Here is an 18,162-nt window from a genome sequence, read left to right on the forward strand (position 1 = left end):
GGGTCCAGCCCCATAGGCCGGGATAGAAGGGTCCAGCCCTATGGGCCAGGATAGAAGGGGTCCAGCCCCATAGGCCGGGATAGAAGGGGTCCAGCCCCATAGGCCGGGATAGAAGGGTCCAGCCTTATGGGCCAGGATAGAAGGGGTCCAGCCCCATAGGCCGGGAAGTCCGGACCATACTGAGTTCAGTCCCATCGTGGCAGTGCTCAAACTGTCAGGCTCCCTGGAAGGCTGGCTCTCTTATTTTAAGGACTTCATTAGAAAGCTTGGCTGGGATGGTGTGAGTTAACTTTTAATGGGCAATTAGGGATAGTGTGCCTTGAAAGCATGCCCTCTTGAGGAGTTGGAGAAGGGCATTCAATACACATGGTTGCAAATCTAGAGCAGAGCACAGTGTGCTGCTGTGTGATGTAGAGAAGAATATCACATCTGTGAGCTATTATCAAAGACTACAGTGATACTGTATGATTGACACTCTAGACAACAATGGGAAAACTAAAACTTTAAGGTGGTGAATGTGAGGCCAAGGGAGTCAACCCAACCACGCCACCAGAACACATTTTAGTGTTCAAAAACTCAAACTGAACTATATACACTCAGTTCCTTGGGGATACAAATAGAGTGACGAGGAGAAATGATATACGATCTCAGTCATTCTTCTAAATTGGACAAATGTCCTTTAATGGTTGAATAGAGGGGAGGCCAGCATTGTGTGTGTGTGTGTGTGTGGTGTGTGTGTGTGTGTGTGTGTGTGTGTGTGTGTGTGTGTGTGTGTGTGTGTGTTGTGTGTGTTGTGTGTGTGTGTGTGTTGTGTGTGTGTGTGTGTGTGTGTGTGTGTGAGAGAGAGAGAGAGAGAGAGAGACGAGATTGAGAGGAGAGGAACGACAGGAGAATGAGGGGCACACACACACACACACACACACACACACACACACACACACAAACAGTACCCTGTCGTTGTATCTGATAGTCTAAATAAACATTCCTTCACGTAAAGAAATTCATCTCAATTCCAATGTAGTGGAGAAGCTTTTAAGGAGGTTAAAAGCTATTTGATTGTATGTTGTTGGTGTGTGTGTGTGTAAGAGAGTGAATATATGTGTATATCAGAGGAGGCTGGTGGGAGGAGTTATAGGAGGACATGCTCATTTTAATTGCTGGAATGAAATCAATGGAATGGTACCAAACACATCAAACACATTGATTCCATTCCAGCCATTACAATGAGCCCTTCCTCCTATAGATCCTCCCACCAGCCTCCTCTGGTATATATGTGAGCAGCCCTCACCCCATACCTCCTGTATGTGTTTTTAAACTTGGAGATGAAGTCATCTGCAGTGCTCTCATGAGAGGCAGGACTCTCCAGTCCCCTCGGCTCCCCTCCATTTTCTGCTCCCATAGTAATGGGAAAATTGGTCTGTCTTTCCGCTCTAGTTGGGATTGGCAGTGTTGATAAACAATGCAGGGACAATTAAAGGCAGTTTCATTGAGAGGCACTCACATGAAGCTCAGCCGTGGTTGGTGGCTGATACCCATGGGACTGTGCAACTGCAACAAACTGAAAGGTCCCCTCCTAAATGCATTTCAAACATCCCCACCATTAGGAGGTAATGTCCAATACTACAGTAACCAACATTTGTCTGTACTGATATGCTCAGCTCGTGAGACAGCCACTATATGTGCACATTCCGCAAACTGCATGTTTTAGCTTGGTAATATCATATGTCTCTGTCTCTGTCTCACATTCTGCCCAGCTATGTTACTATGATAGCTCAATTCAGACAACTCTGTCTAGAACATAGCGGGAATCATACTCAGGATAAAATCCCACTTTGTTTGAATAAGTGTATAATGAGCACATCATCATTTTAACAGTCTCTACAACGTTCTTACAGTACTCACACATGACTCGGATGAAGACCTATTAGGGAAATGTCTTGCTGTGCTGCAGCTCCTCAACTAATTATAATTGTGCTGGCAAACGGTCCAGTATGACTTGGATGTAGAAAGGCAGCAGAGCCCGGTTTGTGTTCGCTGGGGGGAGAAATGTGAAGGTGTGGAGGGGGATGGGGGCGTTGTTTATGGGCTAAGTGAAGTGGACCATCACGAAAGGAGTCAAGCAAAGGCAGAGTAAGTGACAGAGAGAGCGATTAGAGGAGAGAGAGAGAGCGGTATGAAAGAGGACTCAATGCAGGACTCAATCGCTCTCATCAACTGCACTCAGTAACAGAACACTCACCAATCCCTCTGCCTCCACAGTGGAAGCATTTAGCAATGGGATATCCAACGCCAGACCAACCCTTGTTTTGTGTGTGTGGGGCCACTCACTATTGTAAATGCAGGCTCCTTGTGGTTTTTCATATCAAGTCTTTCCTTTTATAATCCCACATTTATACGTACATTCAACCCAATCAATCCATTTGACCCTTTCCCCAATATCCCGAATCCAAACTGCACACTCTGTAAACCCCATTTCAAACTCTACCATAAAGGCCTGATTGGTGGAGTGCTGCAGAGATGGTTGTCCTGGAAGKTTCTCCCATCTCCACAGAGGAACTCTGGAGCTCTGTCAGAGTGACTATCAGGTTTTTGGTCACCTCCCTGACCAAGGCCCTTCTCCCCCGAAYGCTCACTTTGTCCGGGCGGCCAGCTCTAGGAAGAGTCTTGGTGGTTCCAAACTTCTTCCATTTAAGAGTGATGGAGGCCATTGTGTTGTTGGGGACCTTCAATGCGGCAGACATTTTTTGGTACCCTTCCCCAGATCTGTGCCTCGACACAATCTTGTCTCGGAACTCTACAGACAATTCCTTCGACCTCATGKCTTTTTTCTCTGACATGCACTGTCAACTGTGGGACCTTATATAGACAGGTGTGTGCCTTTCCAAATCATGTTCAATCAATTTAATTTACCATAGGTGGACTCCAATGAAGTTGTAGAAACATCTCAAGGATGATCTCAAGAATGATCAATGTAAACACGATGCATCTGAGCTCAACGTCAGGGTTTGAATACTTATGTAAATAAGGTCTTTCTGTTTTTTCTTTTTTATAAATTAGCAAACATTTCTAAAGGCCTGTTTTCGCTTTGTCATTATGGGGTATTGTGTGTAGATTGATAATAATTTAATCAATTTTAGAATAAGGCTGTAACGTAAAACAATTTGGAAAAGGGAAAGGGTCTGAATACTTTTCCGAATGCACTGTATCTGTGGCTACCTGTGCTCATACACCCACGCACCCCACACATATTCTGCTTGCTTATTCCAGTTCTCAAACTTCAGTTATTTGTCTTCCAGTCCCTTCTTCTGCCTCCATGACCACGCTCACGATCATGACTCTAACTCTCTTAGGGGGGTGTGGTTAAATCCCCACCAAAACATAGCTAGCTTTACAGCTGTTGGCTTTCCTCTGAATAAAGATAAAAGGTATAATTGTGTTAGGTGAGTCAGACTCCACTCACAATACTGGAGCTAATTGGCCATAAATGAGTCCATCTGGTTTGATTTGAAGTTCAGTGAGGCAGCAGGATAACGTCTCCCTCTGACCAGTCCCCCTCTTCGTCCCCCTTCTACCCCCCCCCCCCCCCCCCCCCCCCCCCCCCCCCCCCCCCCCCCCCCCCCCCCCCCCCCCCCCCCCCCCCCCCCCCCCCCCCCCCCCCCCCCCCCCCCCCCCCCTACTCGCCCCCCACCTCACTGCCAGGCCCCAGAGGACCACCTGGCCTCACCGTCTGTGACCACAACCGTATTGTCTACTACACAACCTCAGAGCATTCTTCCTCGTAACACATAGGATGTCTCAGGATGCCATAGCTCACAGTTCTATCACCACAAACAAGTCAGCAACAGCAGCAGTGGAAAGACTATGTCTTATGTTTACCGGGTGTTTGTATGTCCTGTGTTTACAATAACAAAAACACAAACTGGATCAGTATAACATCAACAACTCAACAGCATACTTCTTAATGCCCTCCATTAGATAAACATTCAATACAATCATGCAACAATTCCATAATCTCCTAAAAATAAATGGACATTAACGTATCACAACATTGTAATAACCCTTTAACCTTTGCTCAGTTTAGACTCACATTTGACTTGTTCCACTCCAACAGGTCCAGACCTGTTGGCAGCATCCACAGACCTCCAATCTCAAAATCGGGTTCTGTGTGTTTGCACAGCTTGCCGATCAACATTTTCTATTATGGCCTCAGAGCAGATCAAACTGTCGGGACCCCTTCTGRATCAGAGTGTGGATGGATGCAGCCTGTCCCACACACCTAGGTCCTAGTATGCCTTCAGGCTGTGGACAAGCCCCATGAGAGGGATTCATAAAGAAAATACAAAGTAAGGGCTGGATTAAATCTATGGCACTGAAGACCTGCACTGGCATGATAAAAATAAATAAATAAAAACGTCCGAGACTGCATTCGCGGTAAACGATGCATATCTCTGCTCAATCGGAAATKACTTTAAAATGTAAATGGTGCTACAGCGCTGATCTTCAACGCTAGGGAATGAATCGAGTCCTAAATGTGGTCTTTATACTCACTGTGAGCTCCATGATCCCTACTCTACTGGCTCTGTGGTAGTGGCAGGGAGGCCACTGTACTTGTAGGTTGGGGTTGAGAGTGGCTAGCCTTAAATAGCGCTCGAATTCCCTCACTAACTATATTMTACCACTGTTGACAGGCCTGGAACTATAGGCCAAACCACAGTTATTATGCATTGTAATGTAATGCCTTATATGATCAATAGGGAGGATTAAAGKGCAAAAAGGAAGCAGTAATTGATGTGGGAATTCAGAAATAGATGGTGAGAAACAAAGATGTCAGAGTAACTGTGGGATATAGTTGAAAAATGAAAAGTAAATTCACGTGTTAATGACTGTGGTGTTTCTGTAAGTATCTGCTGATGCAGCACTCTGTTGGATCTTTGTCACAATTGTCATTTGTATTTAATTTCCTCAAATACAGATTGTAGGTGATCACAAGCTATATCTCTTGTCCTTGGGCGAGAGAGCGAGAGAGCGATAAGCGAGAGAGAGAGAGAGAGAGAGAGTGTGTGTGTTTGTGTGTGTATTTGTGTGTATTTGTGTGTGTGTGTGTGTGTATTTGTGTGTGGGTGTGTGTGTGTGTGTGCCCACTCTTCTTTTCACCCCAGGTGCTCTAATTGAGTAGAGGCTTCCGTTATATAAACAAGAGGTATATCTGTAGTTGAACATGTTAATGTGGTGAAGAACAGTCAGACTGTGCTGGTTGAGAGTGATACATATTCCAGTGGGTGAGCTCTCCTCATGTCACACGTCTGACAGTGAGAGGGAGTTATTGGTATGGAGAGGCAGCTCATATTCCACAGGAGAGTCAACTCTCACCCCTCAACAATGAACAGAACATTCTCTCTGCTCTTTTTCTGTATCCCGAGGTCCAAGCACATTGGTAGAAACTGTTATACATTTTAATAGCTTGCTGAATTCATCCACGTTTGTAGAGGTTTAGGAGGTGGAGAAGAGGTTTAAAGCTGCTTGGTCCAATGGGTCTAACTGCTAATGTAGGGTAATATAAAGAGAGGACACTTGAACAACAGTTGACCACTTTAGGAAGCTCAGCACCCACTCTACCTTAACCTGACCTGGACCTCAAAACTGTATTCTATCCATATAATTTAGTGTCCCCCGCAGAGCTCACCATATCTGAGATACAGTACATATATATATTTTATATGATCACCTGCATAACTTTATGAAGAAACATTTGAAGATTGTGGAAGTTAACTTCAGAAGCAGAGGCCGAGTCAGACAGCGATCACAGGCAGATAACCATTCAGAGAGACATGTTCATCAGTCATCTCTCTACTGTCATCGTCCCAGCATGAAGGAAACGTGGCTTCTGCATCTACAGTAAAGAACCTAGAATGATAAAGCTAGAATCGTTAGATGCTACATCCACTTTTGGACCTATAAATTAATGAGATATACCCATTGATTCTTGAAGAATATAACTTATAAAAGCCTCATGAGCATATTTCAACTGTCGTACCCCATCAAAATATAAGCTTGTTTAACTCCAATGTTTGTAAACAATGTAAATGTAAACAAACACTGTATAGCCTCAAAACATGATTACAACTATACATTAGTTTTGTTATTTTTTAAATTAAGGATTCTAGCTTTAACTGCAAACACCTTCTCGGATTTGGCTTGGTATCTGAAGAGCTTGTACAGCACAAGAACAGTTGGAGGAGAAGGTAGAAATCGATAACTGCTATCCTCGCCTGATGGGTCCCTAATTTCCTCCCTGGCAGAGGGGGAAACAATAGCGGGCATCAATACCTTCAATTGGCGGAATGGAGGTGGGGTGGGAGACAGCGGGACACAGATCACAAGTGGGTCACCTCTCCTCCAGACACTAAATGGACCTCAATCGAGCATAAATTCAGCCTGGTGGGAGACTGAGAACAGGTTTGGGTAGGGAGGCCAGACTGGTTTGGAATAAAAGGCAGTAACAGGGGAGGGAGAGGGGAGTGGATGTTTGAGGCCAGGTAGAGATAGGGAGGTAGAGGGAGGTATAGGTGTTTTCAATTACTGGCAAATTCAGAGCAATTTCTCCTCTTTCTGCCCAGCCCTCACTCTGTGAGGGTGATAGGAGGCTCACATAAAACAAAGGTATGGAGGGGTGTTTTTTCATTCGCTTGTCTCCTTTTACCTTTCTTAGTCATCTTGCAGCTTTGTATTGAGCTGAGTGTTTTTATAGAAAAGGTCAAAAACTTCAGTGTTTCAAGTTCTGTGTAGATAAGAAACTTCCTGAACATAAGAGATATACGTACACATGCATTACAGATAACAAACAGACAGGATGGAAGGAGCATATTGTTCCAATTGATAGAGCAAAAAACAGTTTGTGTTTCTGCTTTTTCTAGTCATTACAATGTGTAGCACGCAGAGGTCACAAGATTCATCTTCCATCTTAAATCATCTTTGTTCATTTTCACCACTGGTCAAGACTCTAATGTTTCCCTTTCCCTTTCCTTCTTTGTCCCTGTCTTGCTTGGGAGGCTATTTGCCGTGGATGACAGAGGATGAGTTGTGGGGATGTTATTGTGCTGTCTTTGTATGCCGTTTCTACTCTTTCCATCAGTACTTCAGCTTTCCTGTTGCTGGATGTTCTTCAAATCAAATGTTATTTGTCACACGTGCCGAATACAACAGGTGTAGACCTTACAGCGGTAGCAGAGCGAACATTCTATGACTAGGGTGGCTGGAGTCTTTAACAATTTTTAGGGCCTTCCTCTGACACTGCCTGGTATAGAGGTCCTGGATGGCAGGAAGCTTGGCCCCGGTGATGTACTGGGCCGTACGCACTACCCTCTGTAGTGCCTTGTGGTCGGAGGCCGAGCAGTTGCCATACCAGGCAGTGATGCAACCCGTCAGGATGCTCTCGATGGTGCAGCTGTAAAACCTTTTGATGATCTGAACCTGCTCCTCTCTTAACCTGCTCCCCTACAGCCCCATCGATGAGAATGGGAGCGTGCTCGGTCCTCCTTTTCCTGTAGTCCACAATCATCTCCTTTGTCTTGATCACGTTGAGGGAGAGGTTGTTGTCCTTGCACCACATGGTCAGGTCTCTGACCTCCTCCCTATAGGCTGTCTCATCATTGTCGGTGATCAGGCCTACCACTGTTGTGTCATCAGCAAACTTAATGATGGTGTTGGAGTCGTGCCTGGCCGTGCAGTCATGAGTGAACAGGGAGTACAGGAGGGGACGAAACATGCACCCCTGAGGGGCCCCCGTGTTGAGGATCAGCGTGGCGGATGTGTTGTTTACCTACCATTACCACCTGGGGGCGGCCCATCAGGAAGTCTAGGATCCAGTTGCATAGTGTTTAGTCCCAGGGTCTTTAGTTTAGTGATGAGCTTTGAGGACACTATGGTGTTGAATGCTGAGCTGTAGTCAATGAATAGCATTCTCACATAGGTGTTCCTTTTGTCCAGATGTGAAAGAGCAATGTGGAGTGCAATAGAGATTGCATCATCTGTGGATCTGTTTGTGCGGTATGCAAATTGGAGTGGGTCTAGGGTTTCTGGGATAATGGTGTTGATGTGAGCCATGACCAGCTTTTCAAAGCATTTCATGGCTACAGACGTGAGTGCTACGGGTCGGTAGTCATTTAGGCAGGTTACCTTAGTGTTCTTGGACATAGGGACTATCGTGGTCTGCTTGAAACATGTTGGTATTACAGACTAAGACAGGGAGTGGTTGAAAATGTCAGTGAAGACACTTGCCAGTTGGTCAGCCCGTGCTCGGAGTACACGTTCTGGTAATCTGTCTGGCCCTGCGGCCTAGTGAATGTTGATCTGTTTAAAGGTTTTACTCACATCGGCTGTGGAGAGCGTGATCACACAGTCGTCCAGAACAGCTGATTCTCCCATGCATGTTTCAGTGTTACTTGCCTCGAAGCGAGCATAGAAGTTATTTAGCTCGTCTGGTAGGCTTGTGTCACTGGGCAGCTCTCGGCTGTGCTTCCCTTTGTCGTCTGTAATAGTTTGCAAGCCCTGCCACAAGCCCTCCCGCTCCTTGAAAGCAGCAGCTCTACCCTTTAGCTTAGTGCGAATGTTGTCTGTAATCCATGGCTTCTGGTTGGGGTATGTACGTACAGTCACTGTGGGGACGACGTCCTCGATGCACTTATTGATAAAGCCAATGACTGTTGTGGTGTACTCTTCAATGCCATCGGAAGAATCCCGGAACATATTCCAGTCTGTGCTAGCAAAACAGTCCTGTAGTTTAGCATTGMTTTCACATTTCACAGTGAAGCTCTACATGATTCTTTCAGGTTCCAGCAAAGGCCTGAATTTTCCCAGAGGAACAACATGCGATCAAGCAGTGAAATTATAGTATTCCACTTTTCTGGTCTCAGACCAATTGAATGTGTTAATGTCTGTGTGATGCTGGGGAAGCTCTGAAAACCTCTCGGCAGGGAGAGAAGCAATGAACCAGTAGAAAGAGAAAGATATACATGTACATGTGGTCATGGGGGGCAGATATAAGTGGATGAAAATGAGCGATGTAAAACATAATAATATCATTATTTCTTGCTCTCATCAAATTGGCCATAACTGGCAAGGTGTTTCCACAATATCCTTTGTTTGTTTTTGAAAAGGAGGAGACAGTTGTTACACTCAATCAGGTGCTGCATCAGAAAGACAAAACAGTAAACATCCTATATCTACACTATATATACAAAAGTATGTGGACAACCCTTCATATTAGTGGATTTGGCTATTTCAGCCACAACCGTTGCTGACAGATGTATAACATCGAGCACACGGCCATGCAATCTGCAGAGACAAAGATTGGCAGCAGAATGGCCCAACATCAGTGCCGACTTCACTAATGCTTTTGTGGCTGAATGTTCCAGTATCTAGTGGAACGCCTTCCCAGAAGAGTGGAGGCTGTTATAGCAGCAAAGGGGGGACTAACTCCATATTAATGCCCATCATTTTGGAATGAGATGTTCGACGAGCAGGTGTCCACATACTTTTGGTCTTGTAGTCTATTTTGTTTCACCAAGGACATAGAAACTAAAGTAAGCAACATACTCACGTACTCTCAAATACTTCAGCTCTCAACAAAAGCTGGTGTTGGAAAGCAATTATCTTGTAATCAGCTTGTCAGATGAAACTGTCAGAGTGATTTTGTTTCATCTGGTTAAACACTTTAGTTTCCCTGGCAGGGACTGAACCAACTTCAAAGGGCCCTGTAGCCTACAGTAAAACTCTAGACAGGAAGTTCCCCCCTGCAGATGTTGCCACATGAACATATGAGAGCCCTGATAGCAGGTACTATCAACGATGTCACTTCCCCTGCACCCTGTCTCCTCTATGAGGAGGGGAACCATGTGACACACTCATTGTAATGTTCTAGCATTGTCTGTTGAATGTGTTGAAGAATAATAAAACACCTCTCTCATACTGCATCTATCTATGTGGAAGGATGAGGGGACTTGTCATTTTTCATATCTCCTTCTGCATGTACAGTATGTGCCAGATGGGCAAACACACAGAGCTGCTGACCATGCTACTTCAGCTGGTCTTTGTCTTCACTTATAAATCAGTGGAGTAAACAGGAGTACATGACTTAACCCTAATTGAGCCTGTAAATCTCTCTGGATAAGAGCGTCTGCTAGATGACTAAAATGTCAATGTAAATGAGTGCATTTGATTGATCCCCAAGTGCTCCATCAGATTAACGGGTACGTAGATAGTTAACACACAGGCCAGTGTAGATGCACACATGAACATGAGTGTGTCATTAAGCCATACACTGTCGCAATAAGAACCCTTTCTTTTTGTCTCTTTAAATCAACAGACAATAATTTGGTTGCAATATGCATAATCACAAGAATAAAAACAAGTGTATTGAAACCCAAAATGCTTGACAATGTGTTAAAGATAAATGATTGTTTCCATGTTGCTGGTGCCATGGCCATACAATATACTGGTTGTATATACAAAGCTGCAGGGGAGGAAGTACAAAGGAAACCATTTCCTGGTCTCTGTTATTTCAATCAATTACAAACCTACAGTATTGCAAAACCATAATTTACAGTTCAATATYGACTGCAACTCACAAGCGTCAAATCTGTTTAGTGACACACCACTGCACCCTAGTGGAAGTCCAAGTGCTTGCATGTGGCTTTTATTGCCTTGCACTCCACTGGTCAGCATTATTCCTGGTGGAGGAACAGATGGGTAGATTGGCAGACTCCCATTGGAGGAAAACAATGGTCAATAGAGGAAAGCCTTCAGCAGCTCTTAAAGCCTACTCCTCCTTACCACATTCCCCTGACTGGCACCACACAGATTACAGACAGGCTGAAAGAAGCTCACTGGAAGAAACACAATCTAAGCTAAATCTGTATGTGAAGGAGTAGGATTGTTGTTGTATGTTAATCGTGATGCTGTGTGAGTGTGTGTGTGTGTTTGTGGGTGGTCTCTGAATTAAAATACCACAATCAAACATGAACGACAAATGTTTCAGAGCTAAAACTGTATAATTGTACATCTATGTAAGGCTGCACAACATCACAGTATGAAATCTGGTTTTGATGGGCAGAATCCAAAAAGAAACATTTCTGAATGGTTTTCAAAGGCAATAGCTCAGTGAAATATTAAACCTATCAACTGATTACTTTATTTTGGCCTGCCTCCTCTTTGTCTGTCTTTACCAGTATGATCTCACAGACTATTAACGTTAACCTGTTTCTACGCTGAGCCACACACACACACACTCTCTAAGATCTATATTTAACTTTGCTTGTGTTGGAATGGGGATGTGTATCAGAGGGTTGATGATTGTGCATATGACGCAGGAGTTCAGTGTCAGTTTCCAACAAGGCCTCTAAATTTAGCCTGGGTAAAGGCAGCAACGAGCGGACCGGTTGGCGACCCACTCCTGCTGAACTATATACTGCTTTGGACCCGCTGTTGTTCCGCCACCTGCACCACTAATTCCTTTTTGTGTTTGTGTGTGTGTGTCTTGGTACCACTTGTGTTTTGGTGGAAGGGAAGGGGTGAGTTTGAAATACTTTCTCTGTTGATTGCTAGTGTTGTTTATTGGAAATGTGCACATTTGCTGTATTAGTTGACATTTCAGAATATGTTATATTCAAATATTGTATGATATGTCTGTGTAATATAACATTAGTCTAACAAACATCATAATGGAGTTGGAGAAATGCACAGATTTGACTAACATTAACTGAAAAGCATTCCACTTGTTTTGTTTATAAAAGGTATAATAAGTGCTACATGTTTTTTTTACCCACTGTGCTGTTCAACATGTACAGTGCAGAGGTTGATGATTTCTTTGTGGTTTCAGGTGACTGGATCTCTAACCCTCTATGAGGAATTGACATTGCTGAGAGGATGGCTGATGGCAACTTGTCACAGGGACTGTTTATCTGTGAACGGTCCACTGCTCTAATGCAAGTCACAGCGTTGTGATTTGCGACAGCGAGTCAGTCAGCCCGAGGCTATGGGTCAGTCAGAGGGGCTAGAGAGCAGGGGTGGCATAAACAGCCCTGACCCCCTGGTACGAGAGGCCTATCTGATGTTACATGACTATATAAACTATGTGATTGCAGGGCCCGACGGCCACATAGGCCCACCACCTACTGCCACAGCAGCAGCCCTGCGCCATGCTGGGGATGAGCTGCTAGTTAGGTTCCCCATCTTCTTCAGGCGCTGGCCACGCGTCTTCCACGATGTGACCGAGGCCACAGCCTGCCCCATGCTCACCGCCATCCTGGATGAGCACTTTGCCACCACCACCCCCGGGGGGCGCCGACGAGACCTGGCCTGGAGTGCGGTGCTGTCTGTGTATGTGCTGGCTGGCCAGATGGCCCTGCACTGCCACGAGAGGGGCATGGAGGGAATCGTGCCCCAGCTTAAGGAGTGTGTGGGGGGTTACGTGGAGAGGGTCATCTGTCCAGAGATTCGGGACAAGGGTGGATGGGTAAGTTCACTAGTCAAGGTTCTTCACTGGCAAAGTAAGACTAAGGTCTAGATTCAATCAGATCAAGCGTTAACCAGCGATGGCAGACAGCCACATAATGGATGTTTTTGCGGCGTTGGAGCCGTCAAATCGGTGAGCAGCTGATCTTACGATCATTGTCACGAAGCCACTCCCGTTAGAAGTTCAGAACAAGAAAGTGTAAGCTATATAGAAATAATTACGCTCCAATTATAAAATCATAAAATCAAACAATGAGGGTTTTTATCAGCCTAATTGAGGTGTAGATTACAGCTCACATTCCAGGGTTCAAACTTGGTAACAAGGCTGGCTGCATGGGATTTATTTTCATGCGACTCTGCAGCCAATGGCAATGTCAGCTTTAGGTATAATGCCAGGAGCCGCTTGTGAATTTGACAACTCTAACGCAGTTCCACCTCCGACATCGCCAAAACAAGGACATCGCTTTAAAAAGGATGTCGGCTAAAGCAGATGTGATTGAATAGAGCACTAGACTACAGTTTAAAATGTTAGGTTGTCCTGTTGTTGTTGTGAATCTTAAATTCTGTTTCATTCCTGGGATCTAATCACATTTTCTGTTGTTGGCAGACAGGCTTTGTGTCCCGCTTTGGGCAGAAGCAGGACTTGGAGGGCCAGGTGAAGAAGGTGTGTTGCTGGACTCTACTACTATTGGTCACCAGTATCCTGTCCTATTTCCTGTGGAAACGAATAATATCTTAAACAACACCCCCACCTGGTGACCACAATCAGATCGCTCCAAAAGTCCCCTTATTGAATAAATATTTTCCCAAAGCATATATTTTCCAACTGTATCTCAATGTCCCACTATTGTCTATTTTAAACCATTGAGGCGTGCAATCATGCTGGTAAAAACATTACCTCAGTAATAATGTGCCAGGCAGTTATGGGACTTTGCATTAGACATTGACATAAGTTTCAGGGCTCAACAAACATACAATAGGCTCCCAGTATTAACCAGCCAGCTAGTTTACAACTGAATCATAATTCAGTAGAGATAAGCTTTTCACTGTGTCAGGTGTCAGCCAAGGACATTTGCACAACTGAAACCGAAATGCTCTATCCAACAGTTTTATTTATTTTTTGCTGAAAATGCCCCATCCAGGCAGCCAATTCTGATTTTTTTCCCCCTACATCAGATATCTTTCAGAGCTGATCTGGTCAAGCGACCAATTAGTGAAAGAAAAACACCAGATATGGGCTGCTTGTGCAAACGCAGACTTTGGTTTGTCAAGTTCAACCCACAGGCATATTCTAATATTACTCATATACCTTTGACTTTGTCAGCCAAATTAGCAATAAACTTCATGATAGCCTACATGTGTATATTTATGTGTGCGCTAACATCGAAATAAGGAACTAAAGAGGGTTTATGAAACACCACTTTACTTGCCAATTTGGTCTGTCAACATCACAGGGGATAAAGTCCTTGGATAACTAGCATGGTTATTAGTGCATGTTGTGTCAGACTAAATCATAGCTTGAATGGATAACAATTGCTAATTCAAAACAGATTTACCACGAGTTTAGCTCGCTAATCAGATTTCAGAGGCATGGCAAAACATGCAAAAACCTGAGCTATGCCTCAGAGAACTAGCACGATTGTGCTGGGGAACACTGTAGCCCCTCATCTTACTATGTCTAGAAAACATACATAAATGCACCAACAGCTGCTCTACAGTTATATATATGAAACGATGATTACAATACAATAAATGCATGTCATTTGAATGTTTTCACCACTGAAAACTATTGCCTAGTTGAAGAACTGGTTGTTGTCAGAATAATGTGTGACGTGATTACTGATGCAACCATTACATTGAGGAATACAGCACATTAAACAAAAGAAATTTTATTGACATGTTTCTGTACAGACAAGAAATGACAGGAATAGCAGAGGTGACAAAACAAAAAGGACAGGTAATGGAACACTGGAAAGGTCAAGACTGACATGTCAGTGAATTATACATATATTTTACAAACATTTAGGCCAGCTCCTCTTCTCCCTCCTCTTCAAACTCTCCCTCCTCCTCAGCGGTGGCATCTTGGTACTGCTGGTACTCAGACACCAGGTCATTCATGTTGCTCTCAGCCTCAGTGAACTCCATCTCATCCATACCCTCTCCAGTGTACCAATGGAGGAAAGCCTTACGCCTGAACATGGCTGTGAACTGCTCTGAGATACGCTTGAACAGCTCCTGGATGGCTGTGCTGTTGCCGATGAAGGTAGCAGCCATCTTGAGGCCACGGGGAGGAATGTCGCAGACTGCAGTCTTGACATTGTTGGGGATCCATTCAACAAAGTAGCTGCTGTTCTTGTTCTGCACGTTCAGCATCTGCTCGTCTACCTCCTTCATGGACATGCGTCCACGGAAGATGGCAGCCACTGTAAGGTAGCGTCCGTGGCGGGGGTCGCAGGCGGCCATCATGTTCTTGGCATCGAACATCTGCTGGGTGAGCTCGGGAACAGTGAGGGAGCGGTACTGCTGGCTTCCCCTGCTGGTGAGGGGGGCGAAGCCAGGCATGAAGAAGTGGAGACGGGGGAAGGGCACCATGTTGACAGCCAGCTTACGGAGGTCAGCGTTGAGCTGTCCTGGGAATCGCAGGCAGGTTGTGACACCGCTCATTGTTGCCGACACCAGGTGGTTGAGGTCGCCGTAGGAGGGAGTAGTGAGTTTGAGGGTACGAAAGCAGATGTCGTAGAGAGCCTCGTTGTCAATACAGAAGGTCTCGTCAGTGTTCTCCACTAGCTGGTGGACTGACAGGGTGGCATTGTAGGGCTCCACCACAGTGTCTGATACTTTGGGTGAGGGCACCACGCTGAAGGTGTTCATGATGCGGTCGGGGTACTCTTCACGGATCTTGCTGATGAGCAGGGTGCCCATGCCAGAGCCGGTTCCACCTCCTAGTGAGTGGGTGAGCTGGAAACCTTGCAGACAGTCACAGCTCTCAGCTTCCTTCCTCACAACATCCAGGACTGAGTCCACTAGTTCAGCTCCCTCTGTGTAGTGGCCCTTGGCCCAGTTGTTTCCAGCACCACTCTGGCCTGCAAAACAAGATATTGGATAAATTATTGTAGTCTAGTGCTCTATTCAGTTCATGTACAGGCAACATTATGAATATGATACAAATACTGTACAAATATGAAGCAGAGAGACCTACCGAACACAAAGTTGTCAGGTCTGAAGATCTGGCCGAAGGGTCCAGATCTCACAGAGTCCATGGTCCCTGGCTCCAAGTCGACAAGCACGGCACGAGGCACGTATTTACCACCTAGACAACCAGGAGGAAAATAAAGATCAATGTCAGAACCACACATAATCAATTGGGAGAGAAGGAATTTGACAAATGTGGTTATACATTAGACGAACAAGGCTTACCTGAGGCTTCATTGTAGTAGACGTTGATCCTGTCGAGCTGAAGGTCACTGTCCCCATGGTATGTACCAGTTGGGTCAATGCCATGTTCGTCACTGATCACCTCCCAGAACTGCAAGAAGAGCATTCGGATTTAGTCTACAGCGCAAAATAGAATTCATATCAGGTAGGCTAATATGCCATTCAAAGTGTGATCCGTTAATCAAATGCGTGGTAGGCCTATGCAGTTATTAGATTGTTTCAATATTCCATTTGATTACGTCAATGGATCAATTCGACTATATTGCATGGTTCATTATAGGTACATACAATGTATGGTTAGGTATCTGGAATGAAAATCTCCCTCCCGTAAAATTCCGCGCGCGCGGCATGCCCTCCGATTGGCTGAAATCCATTAGCAAAGGTTTTGAAAATGTCGAATACGTCACTTGATGAAACACCGCTCACATCTGCCAAAAACCGGGCGCGGCGCGCTGTCAACGATACGAATGTGGGTCATAATATGGGATTGAACAAATTTCCCATTCCCCCCCAAGAAATATGTTTATTACGACAATAACCGAAATGTAGTCGCTATTTAACAGATTACTTGGAATATGGCATTTGGCATGACTGAGGCCTACTTCCCCTTTTGCGCATTGCAGTAGGGCGAGTAAATTGTGGTTATCCATACCCACATTTAATCGATCAATTTTACATTTAATAAAACAATTTCTTAATACACATTTCATGTATATTGTCTCACTCGCCAGTAGTCTACAGTGTAAGGATCATTCCAGTCCAAATAAAACCGGTCGAATAAAAATAGAGTAGCGCATAAAAATAATACCAATAACACCCCCCACCCCCCCAATCAAAACAATAACGGTAATCAATATAGGTTAGGAATATTAATTGCTTGCATTTCCATTAACAATACAGTTCTTTGGGTGTGGTTAACTGAACACGCATACAAAGAAACTGCGATTTTACGCTCAGTTATTTATCGCACGATTTGCATCAAATTAATAAAACAGATGACAAACCTTAGCTCCGATCTGGTTTCCACACTGACCAGCCTGAAGATGCACGATTTCCCTCATTTTTGCTTTGGAGGTAGAACAACTCTTATGCCAATAAAAACCAGAGGCTCGGCTTCCTTTCTTAGAGTGCGCGAAAAGAATGGTCTCCCTGACTATATAGGAGGACTTTGTGTACGCCCCTTAGAATCTATGTCACCAAATTTGACAAATCTATTGGCTAATATTTCTCAGACCCATTTATTGACACACTTATAGACCAATCATATTCACAAGGAATTATTTTCATTGGCCTCTTCTGACTATCAATCAAATATACGCAAACGTGTGATCCTCACATAATCTTGAAGATTTGTCCTACATCCTTTATGCCGGCTAAAATCATATCTCATTTTAAACTATACTTTCTTTACCATATTTTGATCCAATAAACCACATAGAGTACATGATTAAGAGAGGCACCTGTTGACTATTTAAAATATGTGAAACCTTTTCACATAAAATGGTACAACTAAGAACAACCTCACAGATGTCATGTAAATCCACGTGGCTCATTGTTACGTTGTAACCATTCCTGGCAGAATTATTTCAGCTTCTTGGGGGTGAAACATAGCTATTTCGTTTCTCGATTTACATTTTGTCACATGAAATGTATCCAACATCATGTCACATGTTTTCTGTCAAGAAAGGGATCTAATATGTCATCAAAGATATGTCAGTTGTTTGTTATCATAACACAACATAGTCTACAGCCTTTGGTACTGTCCCGGAAACCTGCGATTAGATTATATGTACCCAGAGTCATTTATATCCCTAATTCTTATCGTTGTTGTTACATATTTCTGAATATGGGCGCCTCCCTTTTTGCGCATTGTAAAACATGGCTGCCTGGGCTGTGTCAGGGCTTTACAGACAGACTACTTGACTGCTCCTTTCCCCTTACAGGCCACAGTGAGAACTTCACAACAGGATTATTATATTTGAACAAATCCTGCATATACATAGTCTATTGTTGTGAATGAATCCATGTCTGATTTATATAACGTCAATGTATTACCATTTCCAACAGATGACTCTGACCTGGGGCCCCATTGTAACCATCTCCTTTGTATGTATTACTGATCACAACATAGTCCAGTCATGAAGTGACAGACAGTCCAATAAAATGTTTAATCTTCCATGTTCAATTGTATTAATCTTTGTACTGGCATAGTCTTAA

The 18,162-nt window shown here is 44.3% G+C and overlaps 2 protein-coding genes across 3 annotated transcripts; one reads left to right on the forward strand and one right to left on the reverse strand.

The window, feature by feature from the left end:
• Window positions 1–11,477: 11,477 nt before the first annotated feature.
• Window positions 11,478–13,326, forward strand: bcl2l16 (BCL2 like 16). Of its 2 annotated transcripts, none has more exons than XM_024001584.2 (3): window positions 11,478–11,567; window positions 11,876–12,511; window positions 13,118–13,326. In XM_024001584.2, the coding sequence occupies exons 2-3, from the start codon at window positions 12,032–12,034 to the stop codon at window positions 13,247–13,249; spliced, it is 612 nt and encodes a 203-aa protein (XP_023857352.1). In that variant the 5' UTR covers window positions 11,478–11,567; window positions 11,876–12,031; the 3' UTR covers window positions 13,250–13,326. The 2 variants fall into 2 exon arrangements, with proteins under 2 accessions (XP_023857352.1, XP_023857353.1); XM_024001585.2 differs by having other exon boundaries at window positions 13,122–13,206.
• Window positions 13,327–14,383: 1,057 nt separating this feature from the next.
• tubb2b (tubulin, beta 2b) lies at window positions 14,384–17,095 on the reverse strand. The gene is made up of 4 exons (XM_024001583.2): window positions 16,950–17,095; window positions 15,928–16,036; window positions 15,710–15,820; window positions 14,384–15,593 (listed from the first exon to the last, which is right to left on the reverse strand). The coding sequence occupies exons 1-4, from the start codon at window positions 17,004–17,006 to the stop codon at window positions 14,533–14,535; spliced, it is 1,338 nt and encodes a 445-aa protein (XP_023857351.1). The 5' UTR covers window positions 17,007–17,095; the 3' UTR covers window positions 14,384–14,532.
• Window positions 17,096–18,162: the final 1,067 nt, after the last annotated feature.

Source organism: Salvelinus sp. IW2-2015, linkage group LG15 (genome assembly GCF_002910315.2).
Source record: "Salvelinus sp. IW2-2015 linkage group LG15, ASM291031v2, whole genome shotgun sequence".
In the NCBI taxonomy this organism is placed as follows: domain Eukaryota; kingdom Metazoa; phylum Chordata; class Actinopteri; order Salmoniformes; family Salmonidae; genus Salvelinus; species Salvelinus sp. IW2-2015.